Here is a 26,401-nt window from a genome sequence, read left to right on the forward strand (position 1 = left end):
GAGTCACCAAATGAAATAGGCAGCAGGTTTAAAACAAACAAAAGGAAGTATTTCTTCACACAATGCACAGTCAACCTGTGGAACTCCATCTTCATACAGCTGAAAAGGACTAGCCTGATTTAAGAAGAATATTGCTGCAAAAAAGACAGCATCAATTTTGGTATCTTTGACAAAAATTTAAAGTTACCTGTTTGAGTCCTTCATCAGTGAGCCTGTCTTGATTGCCTACATGTACTTTCTGAAGAAGAGGACATTGGGAGGCAACTGCAATGATAGAGGTGTCCGAAAGTTGTTTACATCGGTAGGCAGTATACCTTAGAAGTCCAGGACATTTAAATGCTAGCACACACACTCCTGTATCAGACACATTGCGACAATCAGAAATATTGATTTCAGATATGTTCTGGCTTCTTGATGCAATTTTTTCCAGTAATTCATCAGTGACCTGTCAACAAAATTCAAATTCTCAATTTAATATTCTCATAGTCATCTGATAGTTTAGATTAAAAACATGTATAGAGAGAGAGTAATGAAGGAGATATCATATGTGAATATACGAGTACTATGACTTGGCAGGAAGCATTTGCCCAAAGGAGGGGAGGAAAAAGTTCTGTTTAACAGATTCCAAGCATGGATTACTGTCAACAACTTGACAGTTACCTTTGTACAAGTCCTGTCCCAATCCCTGATGACAATTAAAGCTATAGCTTTAAACGGCCTGCTCACACCCTCAACAGGGGACCACTGTCTTTCATGGGGGAAAAAAAATAAGGACTTGTCTGCACTTGAAACACTACAGCTGCACCACTGTAACTCTTCAGCAGAGACACTCAGTCCAGCAATGGGAGGGGTGCTCCCATCAGTACAGTTAATCCACCTCCCCAAGAGGTGGTGGCTAAGTCAATGGAAGAATTCTTCTGATGACCTATTATGGTCGGGGGGGGGGGGGGGCAGGCAAGTGGGGCAATTTGTCCCAGGCCTCAGTCCCCGCAGGGGCCCCCCAAGAGAATATAGTATTGCAACTTTTTTTTTTATATATGGAAGGGGCTCCCAGAATTGCTTTGCCCCAGGCCCCATGAATCCTCTGGGCAGCCCTGACCATGGTCTACATTGGTGGTTAGGTCATCTTAACTACCTTGGTCAGGGGTTGGGATTTTTCACACCCATGTGACATAGCTTAACTTCTGAGTGTAGACCTGGTCTTAATCTAACTCCTGTTGTGGTACTTTTCTATGAACACAATAGAGAGCTATTGTGCTCGTGCTTCTTGGAATTACTCGATATTGCTCTTCGCTGAAGAAACTATGTATTGGATAGCTTTTGGCAACCATCCAATAGCTGTTACCAAATCAATATTACTGTGATGTCAGTGGTACCCGGTTTTTCAATGACAGCAGCAGCTTGGAGAGTCTGATGATAACTGGAAAGCCAATATGTTGACGGGGATAAAACAATAATAGACTCTTAAAAATAATGTTCTCATTTAAAAAAAAAAATAGAAAATTTGATTTTTTTAAAAATATCATTTAGCCCACGCTCAGTCATCATGAACCAGGAACGGCTATGCACTGCCTTTCACGGCAGTTCCTTAGTAACAGCACTCATCTCCTTGGCATCTAGGCACATTTCATCAATTGAAACCAATATTATATTAGCATAACAAATTTTTTAAAGGAGAAACAAACAGCAAAATTCCAGCTGTTTAAGCCTATGAATCAATTAAAAGCTTTACCAAGCAGATGGACAGAGTACAGTACAAAACCAGTCCTTTCAAATGACCAGACAGCAAATCCCTAACAGCAAGAAAGAAACGTTTATTTTTAAAAATAGAGGCAAAGCAAACCAAACCAAGCTAAATTGACAAAATTGCTCATAACTCACCACTTACATTGGATGAGATTTTGGTTTTGCTATGGGCAGATGAAAATAAAAATTTTGCCTCCATTTCTTGCACAGTACAGGAATAAACAATCTGTAAAACAGTGATTTCTAAAAATCATTTAAAAAAAAAGAAAGAAAAACACATCCATAAGGATGTGTATTTAAAAAAACTGGTTTAGTAACATATTAAATAATCAGCCAAGTGGACTAATGGTCAAGTATCATAACTGGAAATTTGACAAGGAGCCCCCTACATCAGACCATCAGAACAATACCTCCACTTTAGACTGAGGTCAGGGCTTAACCTTACTTCTTATAAAGCAGGGATGGGCAAACTACGGCACGTGGGCCGAGGCATTTTAAGCCAACCCGCCAGGTCCCGCTGGGGAGCGGGATCTGTGGCTCAGTCCTGTTACACAACATAAGGAATCTAAGGGAGGAGCAAGATGGACTTTATGCTCCGTCTAGAATTCACAAAATTTAATTCTGGACTTGGTACACCCAGAGGACACACTCAGACCCCATGTTCAAGTGGTGCACCCTCTACTGATGAAGAGGGTCATAAAAAAAAAAAAAAAAAAAAACCACCCACAGATACACCTCTCCCTAAGATTATGCTGAACCAAGTACCAACTGGACAAAGATCACAAAAACTACGTCTAGTAGCAACCAATTCTCAACAATTTAAGCAAAGGCAGGCATCTCATCCAGGATGAGCCATTAGATTGTGGTAGTCCATGCAACAAATAAATGACAGGTAACACACCACTTGTTTTAAATAGAGCACACCTTCATTCTGTTTTAACAACAGACTTCAAAGTAAAGCAAAAGTGCATTTAGAAAAGCTAAATTAAGACATAATTCAGTCATCTTCTGCTTCTAGCATGAAAAGTAAAGTTGAAAAGCGAAGGAACAAAGATCACCAACTACCAGCATGTACTTCAATATTTGTAAAAACTAAAATCAAAATTGTGAATTGTCCAAATGTACTCAATTTTTCACAATTATGTCTTCATACCTGCTGACGATTACTGAGATCCAGCTGCTTCCAGAACTGGAAGTCTAAACAGAGGTCACGCCAGTATTTACAAACTAACGATGCTGAAAGGCAGCGCTCATTCAAGGATAAATTGGAAAATATCTGTTAAAAAAACAAACAAAAAAAACTTGTCAGATATGGTAACCATATTAGACACAGAATTAAATCCTTTCCTTATTAGTTGATCATAAAAACCTGTGTATAAGACAGACTGAAAAATATTCATATCGTTGTAATTGCCACTTGTTTCAATTCTTTGTCCCAGACTTGTTCAGTCAAGGATGAAAAACGGGACTAACAAAACAGCTTTGTTGAGATATTTATCTCAGACATATAAACCACATGGTATAAAGTATGGATTCTACTTAAACATTTAGTTCATCCACAGCGTTACTCTGATGTTCTGCATGTGCCTGAGACATGGCACATCTTTTAAACAAGTGCTTTATTAACTGAAACACATGTTCATTAATTTTTTAAAAAGCATCCTCAGAGATCACACACAGGGATAGCCCAGAGGATCAGCAACACAAATCACTGCAATGCAAGGGATTCAAGTGCAGGATTAGCATTTATCCTTATCCCAACTCCAGAGGCTTTGAATCCTACAGACACCATAATCTGCAAAGATGGAATGATATGTGTCACTCTACAGAGGGAATATAGGAGCAGAGGTGTTGTGAAAGAAGTTACATCCCGTCCTCTTTCAGAGGTTTGGCTGTAATGCGAAAAAAGAAGGTTGTGATAAGAGATAAGATTGAAGAAAAAAGCCAAAAGCTTTCATGACATTTGGAGACAATGAGTAGGAGATGACAAGTCAGCCAAAAGTCTCTGGCCCAGAATGAAGTGAAAGAAGTTGCTACCAGAGCTTTAGGAAAAAGGTGCACAGGTATACAATTACTACTAAGTTGCTAGCCCTGCTACTGTTGCCAGACAAGGCCCCTCCAGCCTATGTCCTGGTGATGCTGCCACCTAGGAATAATAATTTGCTGTTGCTACTATTTACTCCTAGGGACCTCCAAAATAAGTTTAAAAGAAAGTAATGAAAGAGACAATGGTGGACAGCTCAGAGACAGTAAATGCCTTATAGCAGTGTTTTCAAAATTCGGGTCGCGACCCAGTACTGGGTCACGTCATGTAAGGCACTGGGTTGCTCTGGTCAGCACCACTGACCGGAATGTCAGAAACGGCCAATGGGAGCTGAGGGGAGAGGGGGCAGTGCCTTCGGGCGAGAGCTATGCAGAGCCACTTGCGTGCCTCCGCCTAGGAGCCAGACCTGCTGCTGGCCACTTCAGGCACATCGTGGTCCGCGGTGCCAGGACAGGCAGGAAGCCTGCCTCTGCACTCTGGCTGCACCACTGACCGGGAGCTGCTGGAGGTAAGTCCGCACCCCGACCCCGCGCTCCAACCCCCTGCCCCAGCCCTGAGCCCCCCCAAAAACCCTCCTGCACCCCAAACCCCTCATCTCCAGCTCTACTGGGTCACAGGCATCAAAAAAAAGTTTGATAACCACTGGTCTAGCCTGAACAAAACAACTTTGGTATACTCCCCTAAGCCATCAGTTTACCCATAAACAAACCTTGAACCACTGTTATTTCCCAACACACGCTCAAGTAAGGGTTCTGATGCCTGGATCCAAAAATCTGCATCCTCTCCTCTGGGACTTCATCTTTTCCTGACTCATCATGCTGGGGGCTCTGCCTCTCTCCAGCACTCTGGACCCTCAGCTACCACAACCACTTGGGAACCCCAACCAGTTCAAACTTCACATAGTGGTGAGAAACCAGCTCTCTCTCTCGGTATAGCCTTCTAACCCTGACTTGTGTGATCAGTTGTAGTTTTAAGTTAGATTTAATATTATAACTGTTTTGTTTGTTTGGCTCCCCTATGGTTACCACCTGGCAATAAATAACTTTCATGGTTACGCTGGAGGTGGGGGGGGGGTCTCATGCGCGCTCTCTCTCACTCTGCAGCAACGCTCCTCGTACCTAAACTAAAGATCCCTGCAGCGCCCAAAAATCCTGTGGGGTTTGCTCATCAACTGTGTTACTACCAGAACAACTGTAACATGAAAGTGGGGATAGGGACGTGCTGAACCTGGGACATATGAGGGTGGTAGCTTGGAAGTGCTGCTCAACCCAGCCTGCTGAGTCCAGGGACATAGAAGGGGTCACCTTGGAAATGCTGATTAACCCGGTCCTCTCAGATGCACTCCGTTAGTGTGTGAGTGAGTGTGTGTGTGTGGCTGGAAAAACCCAGCCCTGGGGAACCTAGGTCCTGCAGGATAGCTCCACTGGGCGGGAACTTGTAGCAGTGAGTAGAGCTCCGCATGACAACACAAGTGACACAAGCAGTACATCGATAGAATTACACCCTCCCACCCCACCCCCAGAGAAGTAACCCTAATAAATGAGCATACACCAAATATTGGCCAAATCTGGTAACAACATGGACAGAAAAATATTTTCTCTAAAACACTTCTCAGGAAAAAGTTATGAAAAAAAGCAAATATATTCAGCTGTCAGGTATCTCAAAGAAGGGAACACAACTGAAGTCAGTGTTAGATAAATTTCATAGCACTCATAGTATAGTGCTTTTCATCTTTAAAGTTCATTATGAACACAAAACTGTATTAACACTGAACACAGGATATAAGCATGGTCCCATGTGTACTCGGTAGGACAAGGGCTCAAATTCAGTAATAAACGTAAAATATTACTGTGTAATTTAGTGATTCTATCCTGTCTTCTCCTCCCTAGCTTACTACTACCAGTGGCGGATTAATAATTTTGCCGCCCCTAGGCCAGGAAATAATTGCCGCCCTGACCCTGCCCCGACTCCGCCCTTTTCCCACCCCCATTCCAACCCCCTCCCCAAAGTCCCCGCCCCAACTCCGCCCCTCCCTTCCCCTATTGGATCCCTTCCCCAAAGCCCCGCCCCTGGTCCCGCCTCTTCCCCCAGCACGCAGCCTTCCCCCTCCTCCCCTCTCCCTCCCTGCCCCACGAAACAGCTGTTGCGCGGCGCAAGCGCTGGGAGGGAAGAAAAACAGGACATGGCGGCGCGCTTGCAGAGGAGGCGGAGGTGAGCTGGAGCAGGGGGATGGGGCGCGGAGGGGAGCTTCCACCCCTGCAAATTTGTCGGCCTAGGCAATAATATGACACTGACTACTACAGCTCATAATGAGCATGTTCAACTGAGAAATTCATCGATTATATTCAACAATGATTATTTTTGTTCACGTTATTCATTATGCTCTCCAGGCAGCTCCATAAGTCTTGGCTGTTGTCAGGGCCGGCTCCAGGCACCAGCCAAGCAAGCTGGGGCTTGGGGCGGCAGCTTGTAAGAGGCGGCATTCTGCCCAATCCTAGGGCTGCACGGCCACGCGTTGTCGTTCCACTCCGAACACCCTGTAGGGGGCAGCGGCGTGGAGGACGGGAGCGCCCTGCAGGGCAGCCCGCGTCCTTCCCTCCCCGCCAACGGGAGTGGTGCGGAGCCCTCCCGGCAGGGGGCACGGTGGGACGGGCTGCGTGGCAGCGCCCCACTGAAGCCCTGGCCAACCCCCTTCTCTCTCCCCTCCCCGCTAGCCGGGGCACATCTGCAGCGCAGGGAGTCCCCCTGCACCCTGGCTCCCGCCGCAGGTTTTTTTTTTTTGCTTGGGGCGGCCAGAAAGCCAGAGCCGGCCCTGGCTGTTGTAATGTTGTTCAGTCAGTCCATCTCAGAACCTACTTCCCTACCATGCATGACAGGGAAAGGAGGCTGGTAGCCAGCCTCCAACAGCTCATCTCTTCAGCCTTTGGCTCTGTACTGTTCACCAGGCAGCCCAAGTACCCAGCCTGCCCTTCTGGTTCCCCACCCTGCACTGGCTGCAAGCTTGACTCCCTGACCCACAATTGTCTGGCTCTACAAATCAGCTCAGGAACACAGACAACAATCCAATTAACCCCCACCAATTTTAGGAAAAGCTTTGGAGAGCAAGAGGCAGCTACAGGCTGACTCCGGCATGGCAGAGACGGAAGGCACCTGACCACAGCAAAATGGCATAGCATTTTTGCCGTGGGAGGTGTTCCACAACATCTTGGGAAAAGTCCATGGGCGCTTCCAAACAAAGTAAATGAGAATTCACATCTCTCAACTATATTTTCATGCTGACTGCATGAAAATCAGGCAGGTGATACTTGACAGTATTCAAATATTTAAGGTTGCCCCTTATAAGTCTGCCACCAAAACTTAACGTTGATTCATACAGCATCTGAACCAGTCCCACCTGTTCTTTCCTGTTGCCAGTCTATTTCTTTCCCTTCACAAAAATGCCTCCTCTCTCCTCCCAATCCCTCAATCATTTTTCCTTTGATCTGTTCTCCCATGCTGTTCTATACCATTGTGCAGCAATTAAAATTGAGACACTTACTGAACTCTTTGTTAAATTCATCTTTATAGCACACAGCATGCTTACCACAGAACACAATAAGTTAGTTTTTAATGACAACTGCAAAAGCCCAAGCCATCAATTTCTGCAGAATTTAAGATGTTAAAAAAAGGTTTCTAGACATTATGGTTGCAAAGATAACCTTCAAAACATGAACCAAAACATCTTCCTGACAGTAAGGGTAGGTCTTCACTACCTGCCACATCGGCGGGTAGCAATCGTTTTATCCGGGATCGATATATCGCGTCTCATTAAGACGCGATATATCGATCCCCGAACACGCTCACTGTCGACTCTGGAACTCCACCAGAGCGAGCGGCGGTAGCGCAGTTGACGGGGGAGCCGCCGCCGTCGATCCCGCGCCGTGTGGACCAGGTAATTCCATCTTAGATGCTTCAACTTCAGCTATGCTATTCGCGTAGCTGAAGTTGCGTATCTTAGATCGATTCTCCCCCCAGTGTAGACCAGCCCTAACAGTGCCTCCGATGCTACTCCTAGCTTCACCCAGCAGCAGCATGGTGAGGTTAACAAGACCAGTGAGTTTCAGACTTTTTTTTTTTTTTTTTTTTTTTTTTTTTTAATACTATGGGCAGCAGTGAACTTTCCAAAAAACAAAAAAAACACCTTGGCTCTGTACTGTTCAGCTTCATGCTTGGAAAAATTCGTATGCAACTGTAGGAAAAAAAATGAATTAATTATAGGAAAAGACTAAGGACAACTGCTGGGAGAGAATAATGCTAACTTATTTTCTAGCTACCTCCTTACAGGAGCCAGGAGGCTACAAAGTTAAGAAGATATGTAAAGGTCTTTCCCAGAGCTAAAGAGGAGTATAGCTTCAAGTTTGTCAGATGCCTACTAGCTAAAGGAAAATATTTAAGATGGAGCTCCAAGCAAGGTCCAGAGAGAGCACCTGTAATAGGGGTATGCCCCAAAACTGGCCCTGAGCAGGTAAATTAGCCAGGCACACCTAATTAACCAATTAAGCATCAAGTCGGGGAGCGATGTAGGCTACAAAGAGGCCACTAATTAGAGGAAATAAAGGTACAGTTTCTAAGTTTTGTAAACTAATTAGTAGCAGGCTCAGCTGGGCAAGAATAGGTGGGGCCTATATAAAGCCCAGGAGCTGAGAGCAACAAGAGGCAGCAGGAAGGCAGGCTGCTGTTATTCCCTGAGAGAAGGGAGTTGGGAGGCTGGCATACTCAGAGAGGGTGGAAGCCAGTTATGTAGGAAGAAGCCCAGGGAAACAGCAGCAAGGACTAGGTCAGTACAGGCATTGGCTACATGTTATAGGGTTCCTGGGCTGGAACCCAATGTAGGGAGTGGGCCTGGGTTCCCCTACTAGCCACTGGGTAGCAGCAAAGGGTGTTGGAGACATCAGATGGGTAGCTGGTCTGGAAGAACTGTGATTTCCCCAAGAGCGAAAGAGGCTGCAGACTGGGGGGAGAAGACGACGGGTAGAGAGACCAGTAAGAAAGGTGTAACACCTGGAGAGCTAATTCCCAGTATGGCCAGGAGGAAATGCCACAAGTGGTGAGGGAACCCCATCACAGCACCCAATCTCAAAAACAGGAGCTCCAAACTGGAAGAAATGGTGTCAGACATCCAGCCTGCAGGCCAAATCTTATCCGCATGATGTACTTTAGCACCCTTGTTTAATATTCAGATTCCACAATCCATGAGGCCGTTAAAATATAAATTTCTAGCCCTTGTTAATCTTCCACATATGAACTGAGTGTAAACCAATGCAGCATGGTCATCCTGAGTCCTGAAACAGTAGCTCAGAGGTTTGAATTCCCCAAGCCCTATAATTCCCATTGAGATATTAACTCTAAAGCCAAGTCATGACAATTTAAATATCAGCATTAGCTATTTAACTGCTTATTATTTTAGTGGATAGAACAGAGAAGGAAAGAAAGGGAAAAAAACAGACAGGGAAAAGGGAGAGAAAAAACAAAAGGAGGATGGGTAAGAAATGAAAACAAAAGACAAAAGGTGGTGCTCCTAAAAGTAAGCATGTGTTTTACTATTGTGTGTTATCAACTGTGAACAACTAACTAAAGATGTAGTTACTAAGCAAAAACCATATTCAACCCTTGATCTTTATATAGTCTTCCAGTTGATAACAGCGGGAGTTCTACTGCAGATTGAGGTTAGTATGTAATTGTATATTTATACCCTAGCCCACGGATCAAGTTCAAAAAAATTGAATTCAGTCCTCTACACAGAATTAGTTTGACACATCTGCTTTAGACATTTAAGTAGGCAAATGAAAAACAAGACAATTAAAGCTAGCCTCCATTTATCCACCACCCTGCCAAGCAATTCATTAGTTTCACATACAAATAAAATGGGGTGGTTGAACAGCATGTTATAATAGAATACTGGTCTCCTAAACTTAAGGCTTACATGACTACTGCTTACTGTGGAAAAACTTGCTCATTTCACCATTACCTCATCATCCCTTCTTCCATTTATTTTATTCCTCTGTTGCATCTTAATTAGAATTTGGAGCAGGGATGGTCTCTTCATACTTCACATCAGCCTATCACAACGAGGCTCCAACTGGGGCCTCTATACACTACTATAACACTGCTCTACAGCCAAAATGCTTCTGAAATAAATGTAGTCAAACTTTACTAATTCTGGGTCATTGAGAATGAAAATGATGCTTAAAATTGTTGATTGGCTCTAGTTTTCAAGATATGCTATTGGGTCAGTATATACGACCCTTGACTTGGGAATGGCGGAGGATAAGTGAGTTATAAAGAGAAGGGATCTCAATTTAATCCAGAAATGACTAAAATACATCTTAGCCTCTAAGGATAGAACAAGAAGCAATGGGTTTAAACTGCAACAAGGGAGGTCTAGGTTGGACATTAGGAAAAAGTTCCGAACTGTCAGGGTGGTTAAACACTGGAATAAATTGCCTAAGGAGGTTGTGGAATCTCCATCTCTGGAGATACTTAAAAGTAGGTTAGATAAATAAATAAATTAATGGAGATATCCCATCTCCTAGAACTGGAAGGGACCTTGAAAGGTCATCAAGTCCAGCCCCCTGCCTTCACTAGCAGGACCAAGTACTGATTTTGCCCCAGATCCCCAAGTGGCCCCCTCAAGGACTGAACTCACAACCCTGGGTTTAGCAGGCCAATGCTCAAACCACTGAGCAATCCCTCCCCCCCCCACTGAGCTATCCCTCCCCCCACCTTGTCTAATGTCTAACAGGGATGGTCTAGACATTTGGTCCTGCCATGCGGGCAGGGGACTGGACTCGATGACCTCTCAAGGTCCCTTCCAGTCCTAGAATCTATGAATCAACTGGATCTATGAATAAATCTATGACTGGGTTTGGACAGTACTTGCTTTTTAGACAAAACAATGAATGATGCAATCTGAAGCTGGTATTGCATCATACATGATATGAATTGCATCATGTTATTCCTAGAAGTCATGGATGATGCAATCATAACAAAGCTTACATCACTCTGCTGAACAAATTGCCCTATATCAGCTCTAGAAATCATACAGTGTTGTACTCTCTTATTTGTCAGTGTTTGATTTTGCAAAGGGACACATTTCTGTTTAGCCAAAGTGAGCAGAGATGCCTCGTACTTGTGTGAACAGTGCAGATAACTTCTGCTATGTTTATGGTGAAGTGATTTTTGCATCACAAAAGTGCAGCATAACCACTATGGTTAAGAAAGCCTATCACCTTTATTTTGGCTGCAAAATTGGAGGAGATCAGGACAAGAGGTGGGCCCCACACATATGCTGCAACACTTGTGCAACAAATCTTCGCCAGTGGTTGAACAGGAAAAGGAAATCTATGCCTTTTGCAGTGCCAATGATTTGGAGAGAGCCAACAGAACATACCAGCAATTGTTACTTCTGCATGGTGCCTCCAGTTGGGAAAGGGCTGTCAAAGAAGAAAAAGTGGACTGTGCATTATCCAAACATTCCATCAGCTATACGCCCAGTACCCCACGGAGAAGGACTGCCAGTTCCTGATGAACCAGAATCAGTCTCACTTGAGTCAGACAAGGAAAAGGAAGAGGATGAAACTTCTGGTCCTGAACCATCAATGTCACAGGACCCACATTTTCTCCCATCCTCCTCCTCTGAACCACACCTCATAACACAAGGTGAACTGAATGACCTTGTCAGGGATTTGGAACTACCCAAGAGTAAGGCAGAGCTGTTGGGCTCCAGACTACAGCAGTAGAATCTCCTGGCAGGTGATGCTAGGGTTTCCATGTTCCATGACCGTCAAAAGGATCTTGTCCCATTCTTCTTCATGGAAGGTGATCTTGTAGCTTGCAACAACATCGATGGTGTGAAGGCAGCCCTCAACATCGTTCACGATCCAGATGAGTGGAGACTGTTCATTGACTCATCGAAGATGAGTCTTAAAGCTGTTTTACTGCATAATGGCAATGTTTTGCCATTAATTCCAGTTGGTCATGCAGTCCATATGAAGGAAACCTATGACAACACGAAACAACTTTTGAGGTGCATAAACTAAGACCAACATCAGTGGCAGCTTTGTGGCAATTTGAAGGTTGTTGCTCTCTTGCTTGGTCTGCAGACTGGATACACAAAGTACTGCTGTTTTCTCTGCGAATGGGATAGTCGTGCAAGAGATTCCCACTACATCAAGAAAGATTGGCCACTCCGACATTGGAGCCTGGGAGGAAAAGTGTTCAGCATCCACCACTTGTTGAATCAAGGAAGATTTTGTTACCACCCTTACACATCAAGCTGGGTCTGATGAAGAACTTGGTCAAGGCTATTGACAAAACACAAGCAGCTTTCAAGTACCTCCGTGGAAAATTTCCAAGGTTAAGCGAAGCTAAGATAAAGGAAGGTGTCTTTGTTGGTCCTCAGATTCGTGAACTTCTTTGAGATGATGCATTTGACCATGCATTGCGTGGCAAGGAAAAGACAGCATGGAAAGCCTTCCAGTTAGTGGCAATAAATTTTCTCGGAAACAACAAGGCAGACAACTACAGGTTGTTGGTGGAAAACCTCCTCAAGGCATACAAAAGCCTTGGTTGCAACATGTCACTAAAGATACATTTTTTGCACACTCATCTAGATTTTTTCCACCCAACTGTGGAGTAGTGAGCGATGAGCACGGCGAGCGATTTCACCAGGACATTGCAACAATGGAGAAACGCTATCAGGGCAAATGGAACCCATCAATGCTTGCAGACTATGGCTGGACAGTGACAAGAGATGCTCCATTTAATAAATACAAGAGACAAGCCAAGAAGCGCAGAGTAGACACTGAATAGGACTAAACTATGTATAGAATAGTTTTTTGCCTTTTGTTTCATAATACATTTTATTTATATAACCCTTTTGCTGATGTTTAAAGTGTTACATAAACAGGACAGGTGAAATATCATCATGTAAATCAACCATAAACACATGAAAAGACCTAGCTTTACAATTTATGATTAAAACTCTACTATCTACACAATATACATAGACATAAAATATGAAAACTTAAATATCTTTGAAATAGTAGCCAATCAGGTGTTTTAAGTGTCATATTTGAATTCAGCACATCAAAATACATAATAAATAGCACATTTTATCTCTGAAGCAGACGACTTCTCAAAAATTGTAGACCAGTGTAATATGAACAACCACAACTACCCACACTGGACTAATCAGAAATCTGAAGTAAAAATCCCATCATGAAGAGGATGGAAGTAACCAAATAAGAATACCAGTTTAGTTAAGGAGTGTATGGAAAATAAAGGCAGCCAAAAAGTAGAATGAATTAATTCAATCTGAGAGTAACAAGAGAGAAACTATACTAGAGAGGAAACAAGTATTTAAAAAAAAAAAAAAAAAAAAGGAGGGATGAACTTGGATTCAGAGATTGGGAAGATACTGAACTCAATTTTTAAATCTATCCCTACTGTGAAAAATACATTTAAAAGAAGATTACCAAGCAACAAAGATTTTGCAAGGACAACTACTGTATTAATAAAGAGTAGATAAAACATTTGGGAAAACATGAACAAAAAATAATTGACTGAATTGGGGCCCCACACATTTTAAGGTATTAAAAAAAAGAAAGAAAGAAAAAACTGGTTAGTGGGCTCACCAAGCTGCTATTTTGAGAAGTCATGAGGAACTGCAGAAATATTGTAAGATCAAAGAAAAGCAAATGTGCCAATGATCTTAAAAAAAAAGCGATCCTGGGAATTACTGTCAATAACTTCTATTCCTAATAAGATAACAGAACAAATATTATGAAGAAAAAAAACACAAACACTGAACACCCCTAGAAAATATTGTAACCATGAGCAACATGGGCTTATAAAGAATTAATATTGCCAGACCGAAGCAATTGTTTTCATAGCATTATGAAGACAGGTCCCAATCCTACAAACATTTAAAGCACATCAACTCAATAAAGCTGCTCATGTAAATTATGCAAATACTTAAGTGTCTGCAGGACTGGGGCCTTAGTAGATGAGGAAATAGCATGCTTGAGTAATAGTATAGCATTCAATAGTCTCTCTCAAAATCTGAATTGTATGAGTAAGACTGGCTTGGGGAATGTATGTAAGGAAAATAAACAGGTAAAAAAACAATGTATTAAGTTACAGAAGAGGTCACAATTATCAGTGTTTGGATCCAGTAATATTTCATTTAATATCTTGGTTGGCAACACAAAAAGAGGGGTAACAAAATAAATTCACAGCTTAATGTTAAAAGAGAAAGCACTGTGATCACTAGTGAGGACAAAAATAATACAAAAGGAACAAGAAATTAGCAAAATGGGGAAACAACGACGTCAGTTTGTACTTGCAAAGATAGTAAGCAGAGTTTGTTAAGAAAAAATAATCCAAGACAGATGCTAATATTCAGGTTGGGAGAAACGTGGAAATCCAGATAATGGACACCAAAACAGACAAGTTTGCAATGCAATATACCAGCATAAAAATGTTAACGCAGTTTTGAGCTGCATATAAGCATCATGGAATATGAAGGATAGGAAAGCAGCTATCCCACTCTATACAATTCTACTGTAATTCTTTATCAGAATGATCAACCAAAGTAAATATGGAACTGGAGAGTTTGATTTATAAGGAAAGATTAAGATCTAAACATGAAAAGCGTGGCTAAAAAAATAGCTAGTGGGGAGACAACAGTCTACAAATATCTGAAGACTAAACACCAAGAGTGGAACAAGAAGTGAACAGAACAAATACAATTAAATATATAAATGGAATCAAAGGAAAATATATAGAAACTTATAGCAAGATGTTAAGCACTTTCTTATAAATTTGCAACACAGAAGTCCACATGTATTATTTTATTCTACTTCCCGCACTGAACCTTATATTAAAAGGTGTTACTGTAATATATGCCAAACGAAGAGTATTACAATTGTTGTACAAACAAAGTCAGATTTGCCTGAACATGTACAACTAATCTCAAATAAATTCTGAACAGTATTTCCTCTGAAGGTAGGACCCAAAAGTTCGGTCACAATTTAGTCAAATTAAAATCCTTTCCATTCTATCAGCATCTCTTATTCTCCCATCAGTGGTCATTCATGTGTCTCTCAATCACACACAACTCCAACAGCCTACTTGTCAGCTGTAACAAACAGGTGTATTTACATGATAGAGAAAAATTTGGCAAGGAAAGGTTAAATCTGAAGTTCACCTGAGATTATGCCCTAGGGCTCAGGGAGTAGAGAGAACACATGTGACTATTCTTTAAATTAACCTTGAGCTAAGTCTTGAAGCTGAACTCATTACCCACCACTAAGGGCTGGGTCATTCCACATCCCATGGTATGACTCTCAGAAAGTCTTATTGGTTCCAGGAAACGGGCAAGCAAAAGCCCGCCCATTGCTAAAGGACCCGCACCCAGCTTTAGGGAAGGATCCACAAGGTCCAAGAACTCAATTACAGGAGACAACCAAAAATCTAACAGGGGCAGGTATAAAGGGTCAAACAAAGGGAACCTGAGGGGGAAACTGAGCAGAGAACCTGGACTGTGCCCACTGCTCCTCAAAGATGTCAAGGGAGTCAGCGGACGCTGCCGAGAGGAACTCCGAAGGGAACAAGGTAGAAGGCGGGCAAGGTTACCCTTGCTAAATGTCTCCCAGATTGTTCTGTAAAGTTACTAAAGTAATCACATGCCTTTTCCCTTCCCACCCAACTCCAGAATGCCTATTATCTTCATAACCAGACCCCATCAATCTCCATGCATGGATTTCAACCCCTTGGAGAGCTCCTGCAAGTTCCTAGAGGAAGAGAGAAGTGGCAGAGAGGAGAAGTAACATTGTTGAGGAAGCTAAGGCCTGGTCTACACTACAGAGTTAGGTCGATGTAAGGCAACTTATGTAGCCTTAACTCTGTAAGCATCTACACTACAACATTGCTCCCACTGATGTAAATTGCCCACTACACCAACCTAATAACTCCACCTCTGCAAGAGGTTGATATAGTTAGGGTGACGCAATGTCTGTGTAGACACTGCATTAGTTACATCACCTCTTGGCTGTCAGCCCCACCCCAGGGGTCACAGCTAGAGTTCTGCTGCCTCTATCAGCCCTGTCCCAGACTCACTGCTGGAGCCTTGCCGGCTCAACTCCTGCTGTCAGACCCTGAGGTAGACGAGGGAGAAACTCCCGCTGTCACACCCAACACTGGTCCACTAAGGTCGGTGTAAGCACTCCTGATGAGACACACACCACCACCAGAAGGAGAGAAGTGTGGCTATGAAAAACAGCTGTAATTACTGTGGTGGCTATATGTCAACCTAATTTGGGTCAACTTAATTCCGTACTGTAGAAAAGGCCTAACTCTCTTCCATTTCTGCCTGGGGATCAGCATAGCAGGGGAGGGGGAATAAGTTGATCCTATATCTTAACCACATATTCAGAAAAAAATATGGGCAAGATCCTGCTTGCAATGAAGACATACTCACTGCAATGGGATGAGCATTTAGCCCTAAATGAAATCTCTTAAATTTGCCTATTAATTGTAATAATCCACAGAGGAAAACAGTAGCTATAAATTTTTCAAGAAACATAATATTAAGATGGAGAGAAATTGTTTAATGCTACTTCGTGTATTGATCCAAACTTGTTTACAAGTCTCAGGGAAGGAGAGCGGTAACCCTGAAACATAAAAGCAGGGTCCAAAGATATATTTGCACTGGAATGTAAACTCATTCTTGAGCCCAGGCTCAAGGCTTACCACCCTTGGGTCTACACTGCAATTGCACTGTCCCACTGCTCAGACCCAGAAGCTTGAGTCAAGTCCCAGGGTCTGAGTCCTATTGCTTTACAGTGAAGGCACTCTCAAGCTTGACTGAAGTCCCAGGAGTCATTTGGAAATATCCCACAATTCCATGGGATAACTTCCTTAGTCTTCTCAAACCCAATAATCTGTAATCCACTATTGAAAACAGAAGACTCCCCACACACACACACACTCTTGGCAGAAGGCAACAACTCAGGTCAGGGTTAACCTATTCTGATCACTTACCTGCAAGCACAATGTCAAAGAACCTCCTGGGTTTGCAACAGAAAGTGATCCAATCAAGCCTTCTGCAAAGCAAGCTGGTTCCTAGTAATATGGAGGTTGGACAGTAAAGTTTCCTTACAGTACACCACAGTCCAAGGGCTAGAGCAGCCACATGTTGGTGGAAGAAGGTCCGGGGGGCACTCTAGGGGCTTTGACTCAGGTCTGTGCACTATAGTGTGAATGCCAGAACCATAGGTTTGAGTACGGTAGAAAAATCTTAATATAGGAGTTAAATATAATGTTGACACTATGGCCAGGGTTCCCTAACAGGAGTCAGCTAGCTCAAGTCTCACTAACCTTGAGCTTATACTGCAGTGTCCACCTACCCCTGACATCTCTACATCACATTAAATAGCCCCCTATCCCGATCACCCTGAGCCCGTGTCAGCTGTCACGGGCCAGCCCCGGGGGTGTAGGGACAGTGTAGACATACCCTGAATAGCCATAGCCGGAACCTCACAGGAGGGAGGAAGCCCTTTCCCACCATCACTCACAACTACCAGGGGGAAGCAACAGCCCTCTGAGTCTGAACCACCTTCAACTCTAGCTCCCCTTAGCTGCTGGCGAGGAGTCAGCCCCCTCTGGCGGAGCCTCCCCGCACCCAGACCCACCTTGAGAAGGATGGAGGGCGGCAGCTGGTTGATGTCAGGGGGCGGCAGCTGCAGCGACTCTCGGCAGCACTCGCTGGGGTTCTCCAGCGGCTCCTGGCGGTCAGGCTCGTTGCCTTCCTCCTCCTCCTGCGGCGGCAGCTCAGCGGCCAGCTCCCCCACGCCGCCACTTTCCCCGGCAGCGGCCCCGGGCAACGGCCCCCCGCCGCCAGCAGCGCGGTCCGAGGCGCAGGGGAGGGGACAGAGCTGCTGCTCGCTCGGGCACTGGCAAGCGGCAGCCTCCGGCTCCGGCGGGGCTGCGGCGCCGCAGCGGGGCTGCTTGCAGGGGGGACAGGCGGGCAGGCCGGCCCCTTTGCGCTTACACACCATGTCGGGGGCCGGCGGCTCGCCGGGCGGCCGCGCCGAGCCCAGGAAGGCCCGCACGGGCGGGGGCAGCAGGCGCGAGAGGAGCAGGCGCTGGCACGGGCCCCGCTGCTCCCAGGCGGCGGGCGAGAGGTGCAGGAGGCGGCGGGCGGCGCGCTGCTCCGGGGAACTCAGGGCCGCGCAGAGAGGCGGCGAGTCCCGGCCGGGCGGAGGCTGCTCCGGGGCGGGCGGGCTGGCACCGTGCACGATGAAGCAGAGCATGCAGGGCCCGCGCAGGAAGCAGCTCCGGCTCCGCGGCGGCACCTTCCTCCCGCGGCGGCGGAGGCGACTCCTCTCCCGGCTCAGGCTGGTTCCCTCCCTCGAGAGCAGGTGGCCCATATAGGAAGCTCCGGAGGGGGATTTGCGGGGGCCCGGCCGCCGCCCCCGGGCAGGTCCCGTCGCGGTGTCAACTGCGGCCGGTGGCAGGGGCGGAGGGTGTCATGGGGCCCGGGCGGGGGCTGGGCGCTGGGCGCGGCGGCAGGTGGCGGCGAACGGAGGGCGGTGCTGGTTGTTCCGGGACATTGAACCGGCAGAAGCTTCCGTTACCGCCGCCCTGACCTTATCCAGGCGCCGCTCGCGGCCCAGCAAGAGGGGCCGCCCCGGGGCCAGCACTCTGCGGTGCTGCCGCCTGCGGCCGGGCTGGGCCAGGGCCGCCAACCCGCAACGGCTGCTGGGGATGAGGATGCTCAGCGGGACGCCTCGAAAGGAGCCAGGAGTCCGCCCTCCGCGAAGTCACTCCCCGGGCTCCCGGCTAGGGGCTGTCCTTCACCCCACACACACCCCACGACAGCCCCATTCCCCGTAAACACACACAACAGACACACTGCCCTACATGCACACACACCATGAGCCCCACTCTCCGCCTACACACATCCCCACATCCACAATTGCCCCTCTTCCCCCCCACATACCCACAACTCCACTCTCCACGCATATATCTCCACAACAGCCCCTCTCCCTCCATACATACACCCACAACAACCTCTCTCCCCCCACACACACCCAACAGCCTCACTTCTGCTCTCCCTTCTCACCCACACAAAGGAACTGCTTCTCTTTTACAAGCAGGTGGCTAGGTACTACACCAACTGAAAGACTATGGGTACTGTTCACTCACAACAAATTCTGTGTCCTCCAGGAATTGCCCTTTTCCAAACACACCCCAGGAGCTGCTTCCCAAAATGACATTCACCTCCAGGAACTGTTTCCCCAGGAATTTCTACCAAATTCTTAATTTCAGGAGGGACCTGCTGTCCCTCCCCAACATCTCTCACGAGAGTTATCTTTTAAAACAGGCTCCCCAAAACAATTAAATTACAGTTGAAAAACTACATCTCACAAACCCCTTGGAGGAATTACCCACTCCACCCCACAAGATGCACACAAACAACTGCCACCACCCCGCTTTTCCTGTGTATTGGACAATTTGGCTCAGTACCCTGTTTGGTGGACTCTTGGGGTCCTTGATTTCAATCAAACTGTCTTCAGAGGGAAAGGGTTGTTTTGCATATTCTCAATGAAAATGCTCTGATTTAAAAAAATACAGGGGTATTGTTTGTTGAGATATAAAATAATACTTTATTTTCTGGTCATTCAGATATTTTAACAATATTTTACTGTAACATTTTTATCAGAAAGAGTTTTGTAAAACCAATAAGAAAACAGACAACTCTATGATGTCAATGTTTTGAAGGAAATTCTTACTTAACAGGTGAAAATGTTAACTTGAAAAATATTACTGAATTGTGTCAAAACTTTTAACAAATAAAGACAAATAAACGTGCATTATACCTATGTTCAGGCCCACTCCTGCAGACACTCAACCATGGGAATAATTTGACTTATATGTATAGTTCCTATTGAATTAAATGGGGCTACCAAGGTGAGTCAAGTTATACATGTATTTTTCAAGATCACAGTTAGGGTATGTCTACACTGCAATTAGACACCTGTGATTTGCCTGTGATAGCTGACTCAGGCTTGCGGGGCTTGGGCTGTGCAGCTGTTTAATTGCCGTGTAGATGTTCCAGCTCAGGCTGCAACGTTCCAACTTGGGCTGCAGCCCAAATTCTGGGACCCTCCTACCTAGCAGCATCCTAGAGCCCAGTCTCCAGACCGAACCCTGATGTCTACACTGCAATTAAACAGCCCAAACCTTATGAGCCCGAGTCAGCTGGCCCGTGCCAGTCACAGGTTTTTAATTGCAGTGTAGACACCTTAATCTTCAGCAGTGATGGTCTAAGACTTAACAAGAGTTTGGCTTCCCCGCAAAGTATGTCTCAGAGACAGAGTAAGGTTGCTGGGGCCCTGGGCCAGAGCAAGTGTGGGACCCCTCTCCATCCCCTCCACTTCTATCCCACCCCTTCCACCTCTGGCCCTGCCCTCAGCACAGGGGCTTCCCCTGCCCTGCGTGCCTGGCGGCCAGGGCTCCAGGCTTCTGCCACCAGTGGCGGATTTTTTCCAGGGGGCCCCCAGTTGTCCGGGACCCCTAGGCACAGAGCCCATTGGCCCAGTGTCTAATCCCCACTGCCGGCAGTAAACTAGGAACAACTAGGTGTGGAGGGAAAGCTTAAGTTGAGGTTTATGTTCCGTGAGTGTTATCTTGAGTGTGACCCAGGAACCTTTTGGTGTCAAATGGCAGGTGGTACTAAAGGGTGGCATGTGAGGGCTCTACTGCGAGCCAGTAGCCCACTGGTCACCATGATCATTGTGAAATGTATGTACAAATAATATGTAAGGAATTACGTGTCTATTCTTAAAATTATGTTCCTAAGGCAAGTACCAAGGAGGTGACATGTCTTGGATGGATTCCTTTCAGGCCAGGGGTAACAGACTCTTATCTCCCTGTCTGGTCATTGTGTATTGTATGCCTCACAATGCAGGCCTATTTCCATACTGAGCCAGATGATGATTAAAGGACTGTGAAATCTACAATAAAGAAGTATACAGGAAAAACAACCCACACAGAAATATCTTGTTATGAATAAGGACAAAGGATTGTTCTGATATATCTGAAGGTACAAACAGGCACAGGAACTAGGGTTTCAGGAGGTACTGCACCACCCCCGGGCTCCCGGGTGCCAGCCCCGCACCCATGGTCCCTGCTGCTGGCCCGCGTGCCAGGTCCTGGCCTCAGCTCTGGGAGGAGTGGATAAGTCTAAGGGGCCTGGCTTTCAGCACCCACACTATTAAAAATGTTCCAGCACCACTGGGTGCAAACAGAAACACTGGAACATTCACTGAGGAGGAATGCTGACAGCGTGACTTGTCTCATATAAAATGTTGGAAGACTTTGAGAGAGCATTGCTTCTCGCGTCTTGCTTACAACAATGTTCATCTGTGTCTGACAATTTTTTTCTGTACTATAGTTTCAACTAGTTTGCCCGGATCACCTCTAGAGCTCTTTTTAAAAGTTGGCGTCACATTAGCTATCCTCCAATCATCTGGTACAGATGCTGATTTAAATGATAGGTTACAAACCACAGTTAGTAGTTCTGCAATTTCACATCTGAGTTCCTTCAGAACTTGGGTGAATACCATCTAGTCCTGATGACTTATTACTGTTTACCGGTAGTTTATCAATTTCTTCCAAAACCTCTTCAAATGACACCTCAGTCTGGGATGGTTGCTCAGATCTGTCACCTAAAAAGAATGCCTCAGGTTTCGGAATCTCCCTCACCCATGAAGACTGATGCAAAGAATTAATTTAGTTTCTTCCCAATGGTCTTATCATCCTTGAGTGCTCCTTTAGCATCGTGATCATCCAGTGGCCCTACCGGTTGTTTAGCAGGTTTCCTGTTTCTGATGTACTTTAAAAAAATTGCTATTACTTTTTGAGTCTTTGGCTAGCTGTTCTTCAAATTCTTTTTTAGCCTTCCTAATTATATTTTTACACTTCACTTGCCAGAGTTTATGCTCCTTTCTATTTTCCTCACTAGGATCTAACTTCCACTTTTTAAAGGATGCCTTTTTGTCTTTCACTTCTTCTTTTACTTTGTTATTTAGCCACAGTGGCACTTTTTTTGTTCTCTTACTATGTTTTCATATGGAAAAAATATAACCATACTAATATTTTGAAATTCATATGCCTTGGAATTTGTATCAGTACAGGTTTTACTGTCCTTTCCTACAGAAATTTAATCTAATTCGATTCCATGGTATCTTTCAGATATAATGCTACTTTCCAATTTCTGTGACCTAATCTGTCCTTCCTGTATAGATTATACTCGTGTTACTGCATTCTACAGACTACGGACTTTTGTAAAACCACCAGGGTAGATCATCAGCTGGTGTAACTTGTCATATTTCCACTGACAGTAGATTCTCCATTTTACAAACACCAATCTTACAAATGACCAGTTATACAAGTTACTATTCCTGATGCGGGGGGGAAGGGGGGCGATCATATCTTAGAAGTGATGTCATTGAAGAACAAGTTGACATCCCTTCACATTGATGCCTTCAGTGCATTAGAAATCACTTTGCATTATTTGAAGGACAAGAAGAAAGCAATGCAGTGAATCATACTGCAATTTATGTACAGTGCCTACTGTACTTTTGAGATATTCAATCCTCAATTAGTGCATAAAATAGGGGTTCTACTGCATGACAGCTGAGGATCTGCCCCACCAAGTTTTAATAATGTCCATTATGTTACAGTCGTCTTCCATTGCCAAACATTCTAGGTTTTGTTCTGTTTTTGTTTTTAGGTTTATTGCATTGAACATAGATATTTATCAGGCTTTATTTCCAGAAGTGATGACCACCCACTCAGTTCCAACTAAAATCAGTAGGAGCTGCTGAGCAAAGTTGGGTTCATAGTTTTATTTTTGACCATTGGTCTATTTGACTCCTTTATCTGACACTCTTTCAATATATGTGTAACAACAACCCACACACTGGCATCGGCAGCAACGATCAAACCTGGGACCTCTGGAGCTAAATGCATGAGCTTCTACTGCATGAACTAAAAGACACCTATCTATTAGCCAAGACTGTAACAGGCTCAGCATTCTCTAGGGCAGGTGTTTTCAAACCACATTACACTGCAACCCCCTTCTAACAACAACAATTACTACCTGTCTCCAGCTTGAATGTGCATGTAACATGTCAACTGGAAAAAAAAATGACTTCCTGGCCCAAAAGACCCTCCCTAATTTAGATTCCCTGCCTGGAACAAAGATTTATGAATATACTGGAAACCTAGCCAATGTGGAAGTGCCTCACAAAACGTTAAAAACTCTACTATTGATCTATGATTAAGGCTAATCCAAGAGAAAATTGTATTTTGTTTACACTGATTCCTATACAGGTTGCAGTGCATAGGCCATGTCAAAACAGACTGTTTCTGGAGATGTGAGTCTCCCAGAGCCACACTGGCTCATATGTTTTGGGACCGTCCCATGGTATTATCCTCTTTGCTAGAAGTCGGCAGGAGAATTAATGATAATGGATACCGCCTTTAAAATTACTTCTCAGCATCTTGGAAACTCTCCAACTCATGGAAAGTTTGGTTCTGCAGAGCTGTGCTTGTAGCCAAATGATTCTATTGCTTAGATGGAACAGCAGACTGCCTCCATGGATAGAAGCTTGGCACAGCAACTTGACTGACTTGGTAGCTAAAGAGTGAGAAACGTTTTGGAGAAGAGGGCCCTCAAGACAAATTTGAAAAGATTTGGTCTAACATTTTAGAAACCTTTGATTAATTCTTGGCAGATGGAAACTGAGATGTAGCACTCCTTTCTTCCTACCAGCCCCCATTCCATTCCTTTCTTTCCTTTTCCCTCCCTTCCCCTTCTTTTTTTGTTTGTTTTGGTCTCCCCTTATTTTTTGAGGGGGACTGTGCTATAGAATGAGTCCTCAGGAGCTTTAGAGATGCCACATTTCCTGTACATTCTATTAGCAGTTCTATGTTTTTTTCTGTGAGGCACTACATGCTAGGGAGAAGATAAACAAAGGAGCACAGGGCAAGACATTCACAGGCTACAACTGGAGATTAGCAGGAAGTGTTATCTTATTCCGTAAATAGTTTTCATTCTTAATAAAGGATTTGTCTTGAGAGTAGGGCTGTCAAGCGATTAAAAAAATTAATCGTGTGATTAAAAAATTAATCACAATTAATCACGCTGTTAAACAATAATAGAATACCATTTATTTAAATATTTTGGATGTTTTCAACATTTTCAAATATATTGATTTCAATTACAACACAGAATACAAAATGTATAGTGCTCACTTCATATTTATTTTTATTACAAATATTTGCATTGTAAAAACTAAAAGAAATAGTATTTTTCAATTCACCTAATACAAGTAGTGTAGTGTAATATCTTTATCATGAAAGTTGAACTTACACATGTAGATTATGTACAAAAAAATGACTGCATTCAAAATTAAAATGTAAAATTTTAGAGCCTACAAGTCCACTCAGTCCTACTTCTTGTTCCGCCAATTGCTCAGACAAACAAGTTTGGTTACATTTTCAGGAGTGTGACAAAGTTCCTCCTCTATCTTGGTGGGTCCTGCGCTTATTGGAGGATTTTCTTGCCGCAGAGATTCACCATGTGGGTTGGGGAACAGCCCAGAGACCTTCCCCTCTGGAAAAACCCACAGTCCAGGTCAATTGGGAGGTTTGGGGGGAACCCGGGCCTGCCCTCTACTCTGGGTTCTAGCCTAGGGCCCTGTGGACTGCAGCTGTCTATAGTGCCTCCTGCAACAGCTGCATGACAGCTACAAATCCCTGGGCTACTTCCCCATGACCTCCTCCAAACACCTTCCTTATTCTCACCACAGGCCCTTCCTCCTGGTGTCTGATAACACTTGTGCTTCTCAGTCCTCCAGCAGCACACCCTCTCACTCTCAGCTCCTTGCGTCTCTTGCTCCCAGCTCCTCACACTCACACCACAAACTGAAGTGAGCTCCTTTTAAAACCCAGGTGCCTTGATTAGCCTGCCTTAATTGATTCTAGCAGCTTCTTCTTAATTGGCTCCAGGTGTCCTAATTAGTCTGCCTGCCTTAACTGGTTCTAGCAGGTTCCTGATTACTGTAGTGCAGCTCCTGCTTTGGTCACTCAGGGAACAGAAAACTACTCATCCAGTGACCAGTATATTTGCCCTCTACCAGACTCCTGTACCCCACTGGTCTGGGTCTGTCACAGGAGATAATGTTGCAATGCTTACAATGTTACCTGAAAGTGAGAACAGATGTTTGCATGGCACTGTCGTAGCCAGTGTCACAAGATATGTACATACCAGATGTGCTAAAGATCCATATGCCCCTTCATGCTTTGACCACCATTCCAGAAGACATGCGCCCATGTTGATGACAGGTTCTGCTCGATAACAATCCAAAGCAGTGCAGACCAACGAATGTTCATTTTCATCATCTAAGTCAGATGCCACCAGCAAAAGGTTGATTTTCTTTTTTGGTGGTTCAGGTTCTGTAGTTTCCGCTTTGGAGTGTTGCTCTTTTAAGACTTCTGAAAGCATGCTTCACGTCTCATCCCTCTCAGATTTTGGAAGGCACGTCAGATTCTTAAACCTTGGGTCAGGTGCTGTAGCTATCTCACATTGGTATCTTCTTTGTGTTTTGTCAAATCTGCAGTAAAAGGGTTCTTAAAACAAACAATGTGTGCTGGGTCGTCATCTGAGACTCCTGTTCTTTTTGCAGATACAGACTAACACGGCTGCTACTCTGAATCCTGCTATAACATGAAGTATATAGCAGAATGGGGGTAAAACAGCAGGAGACATACAATTCTCCCCCCAAGGAGTTCAGTCACAAATTTAATTAATACATTTTTTTAAAGGAGCATCATCAACAAAGAAGTATGTCCTCTGGAATGGTGGCCAAAGCAAAGGGCATATGAAAGTTTAGCATATCTGGCATGTAAGTGCCTTGCAATGCCGACTACAAAAGTGCCATGCAAACGCCTCTTCTCGTTGCCAGGTGACATTGTATGTATTGCACCATTATCTTCTGTAAATGTAAACGAACTTGTTTGTCTTAGCGATTGGCTGTACAAGAAGTAGGACTGAGTGGACGTGTAGGTTCTAAAGTTTTACATTGTTTTGTTTTTGAGTGCAGTTATGTAACAAAAAAATCTACATTTGTAAGTTGTACTTTCATAATAGAGATTGCACTATAGTACTTGTATGAGCTGAATTGAAAAATACTATTTCTTTTATCATTTTTATAGTGCAAATATTTGTAATAAAAAGTGATAATATAAAGTGTGCACTGTACATTTTGTATTCTGTGTTGTAATTGAAATCAATATATTTGAAAATGTAGAAAAACATCCACAAATAGTTAATAAATTTCAATTGGTATTCTGTTGTTTAACAGAGATTAAATTAATCGCAATAAATTTTTTTTATTTGATTAATTTTTCTGAGTTAATCACATGAGTTAACTGTGATTAATCAACAGCCCTACTTGAAAGTGTTCTGCTCATTAATAAGCTATTAAAGGGGATGTT

The 26,401-nt window shown here is 44.3% G+C and overlaps 1 protein-coding gene across 1 annotated transcript in view; it reads right to left on the reverse strand.

Annotated features, from left to right (window-relative positions):
- The window catches only part of FBXL17 (F-box and leucine rich repeat protein 17), a 464,573-nt gene extending 445,866 nt beyond the window's left edge, over nucleotides 1–18,707 (reverse strand). The window contains exons 1-3 of the mRNA XM_034773285.1: nucleotides 17,524–18,707; nucleotides 2,900–3,022; nucleotides 188–445 (exon numbers count right to left, since the gene is read on the reverse strand). Of these exons, the coding sequence (XP_034629176.1) occupies nucleotides 188–445; nucleotides 2,900–3,022; nucleotides 17,524–18,261 (1,119 nt within the window). The 5' untranslated portion in view covers nucleotides 18,262–18,707. The remainder of the gene's footprint in view (nucleotides 1–187; nucleotides 446–2,899; nucleotides 3,023–17,523) is intronic.
- Between the last annotated feature and the right edge of the window lie 7,694 nt (nucleotides 18,708–26,401).

The sequence above is a fragment of the Trachemys scripta genome, chromosome 6, assembly GCF_013100865.1.
Source record: "Trachemys scripta elegans isolate TJP31775 chromosome 6, CAS_Tse_1.0, whole genome shotgun sequence".
NCBI classification, from domain to species: domain Eukaryota; kingdom Metazoa; phylum Chordata; order Testudines; family Emydidae; genus Trachemys; species Trachemys scripta.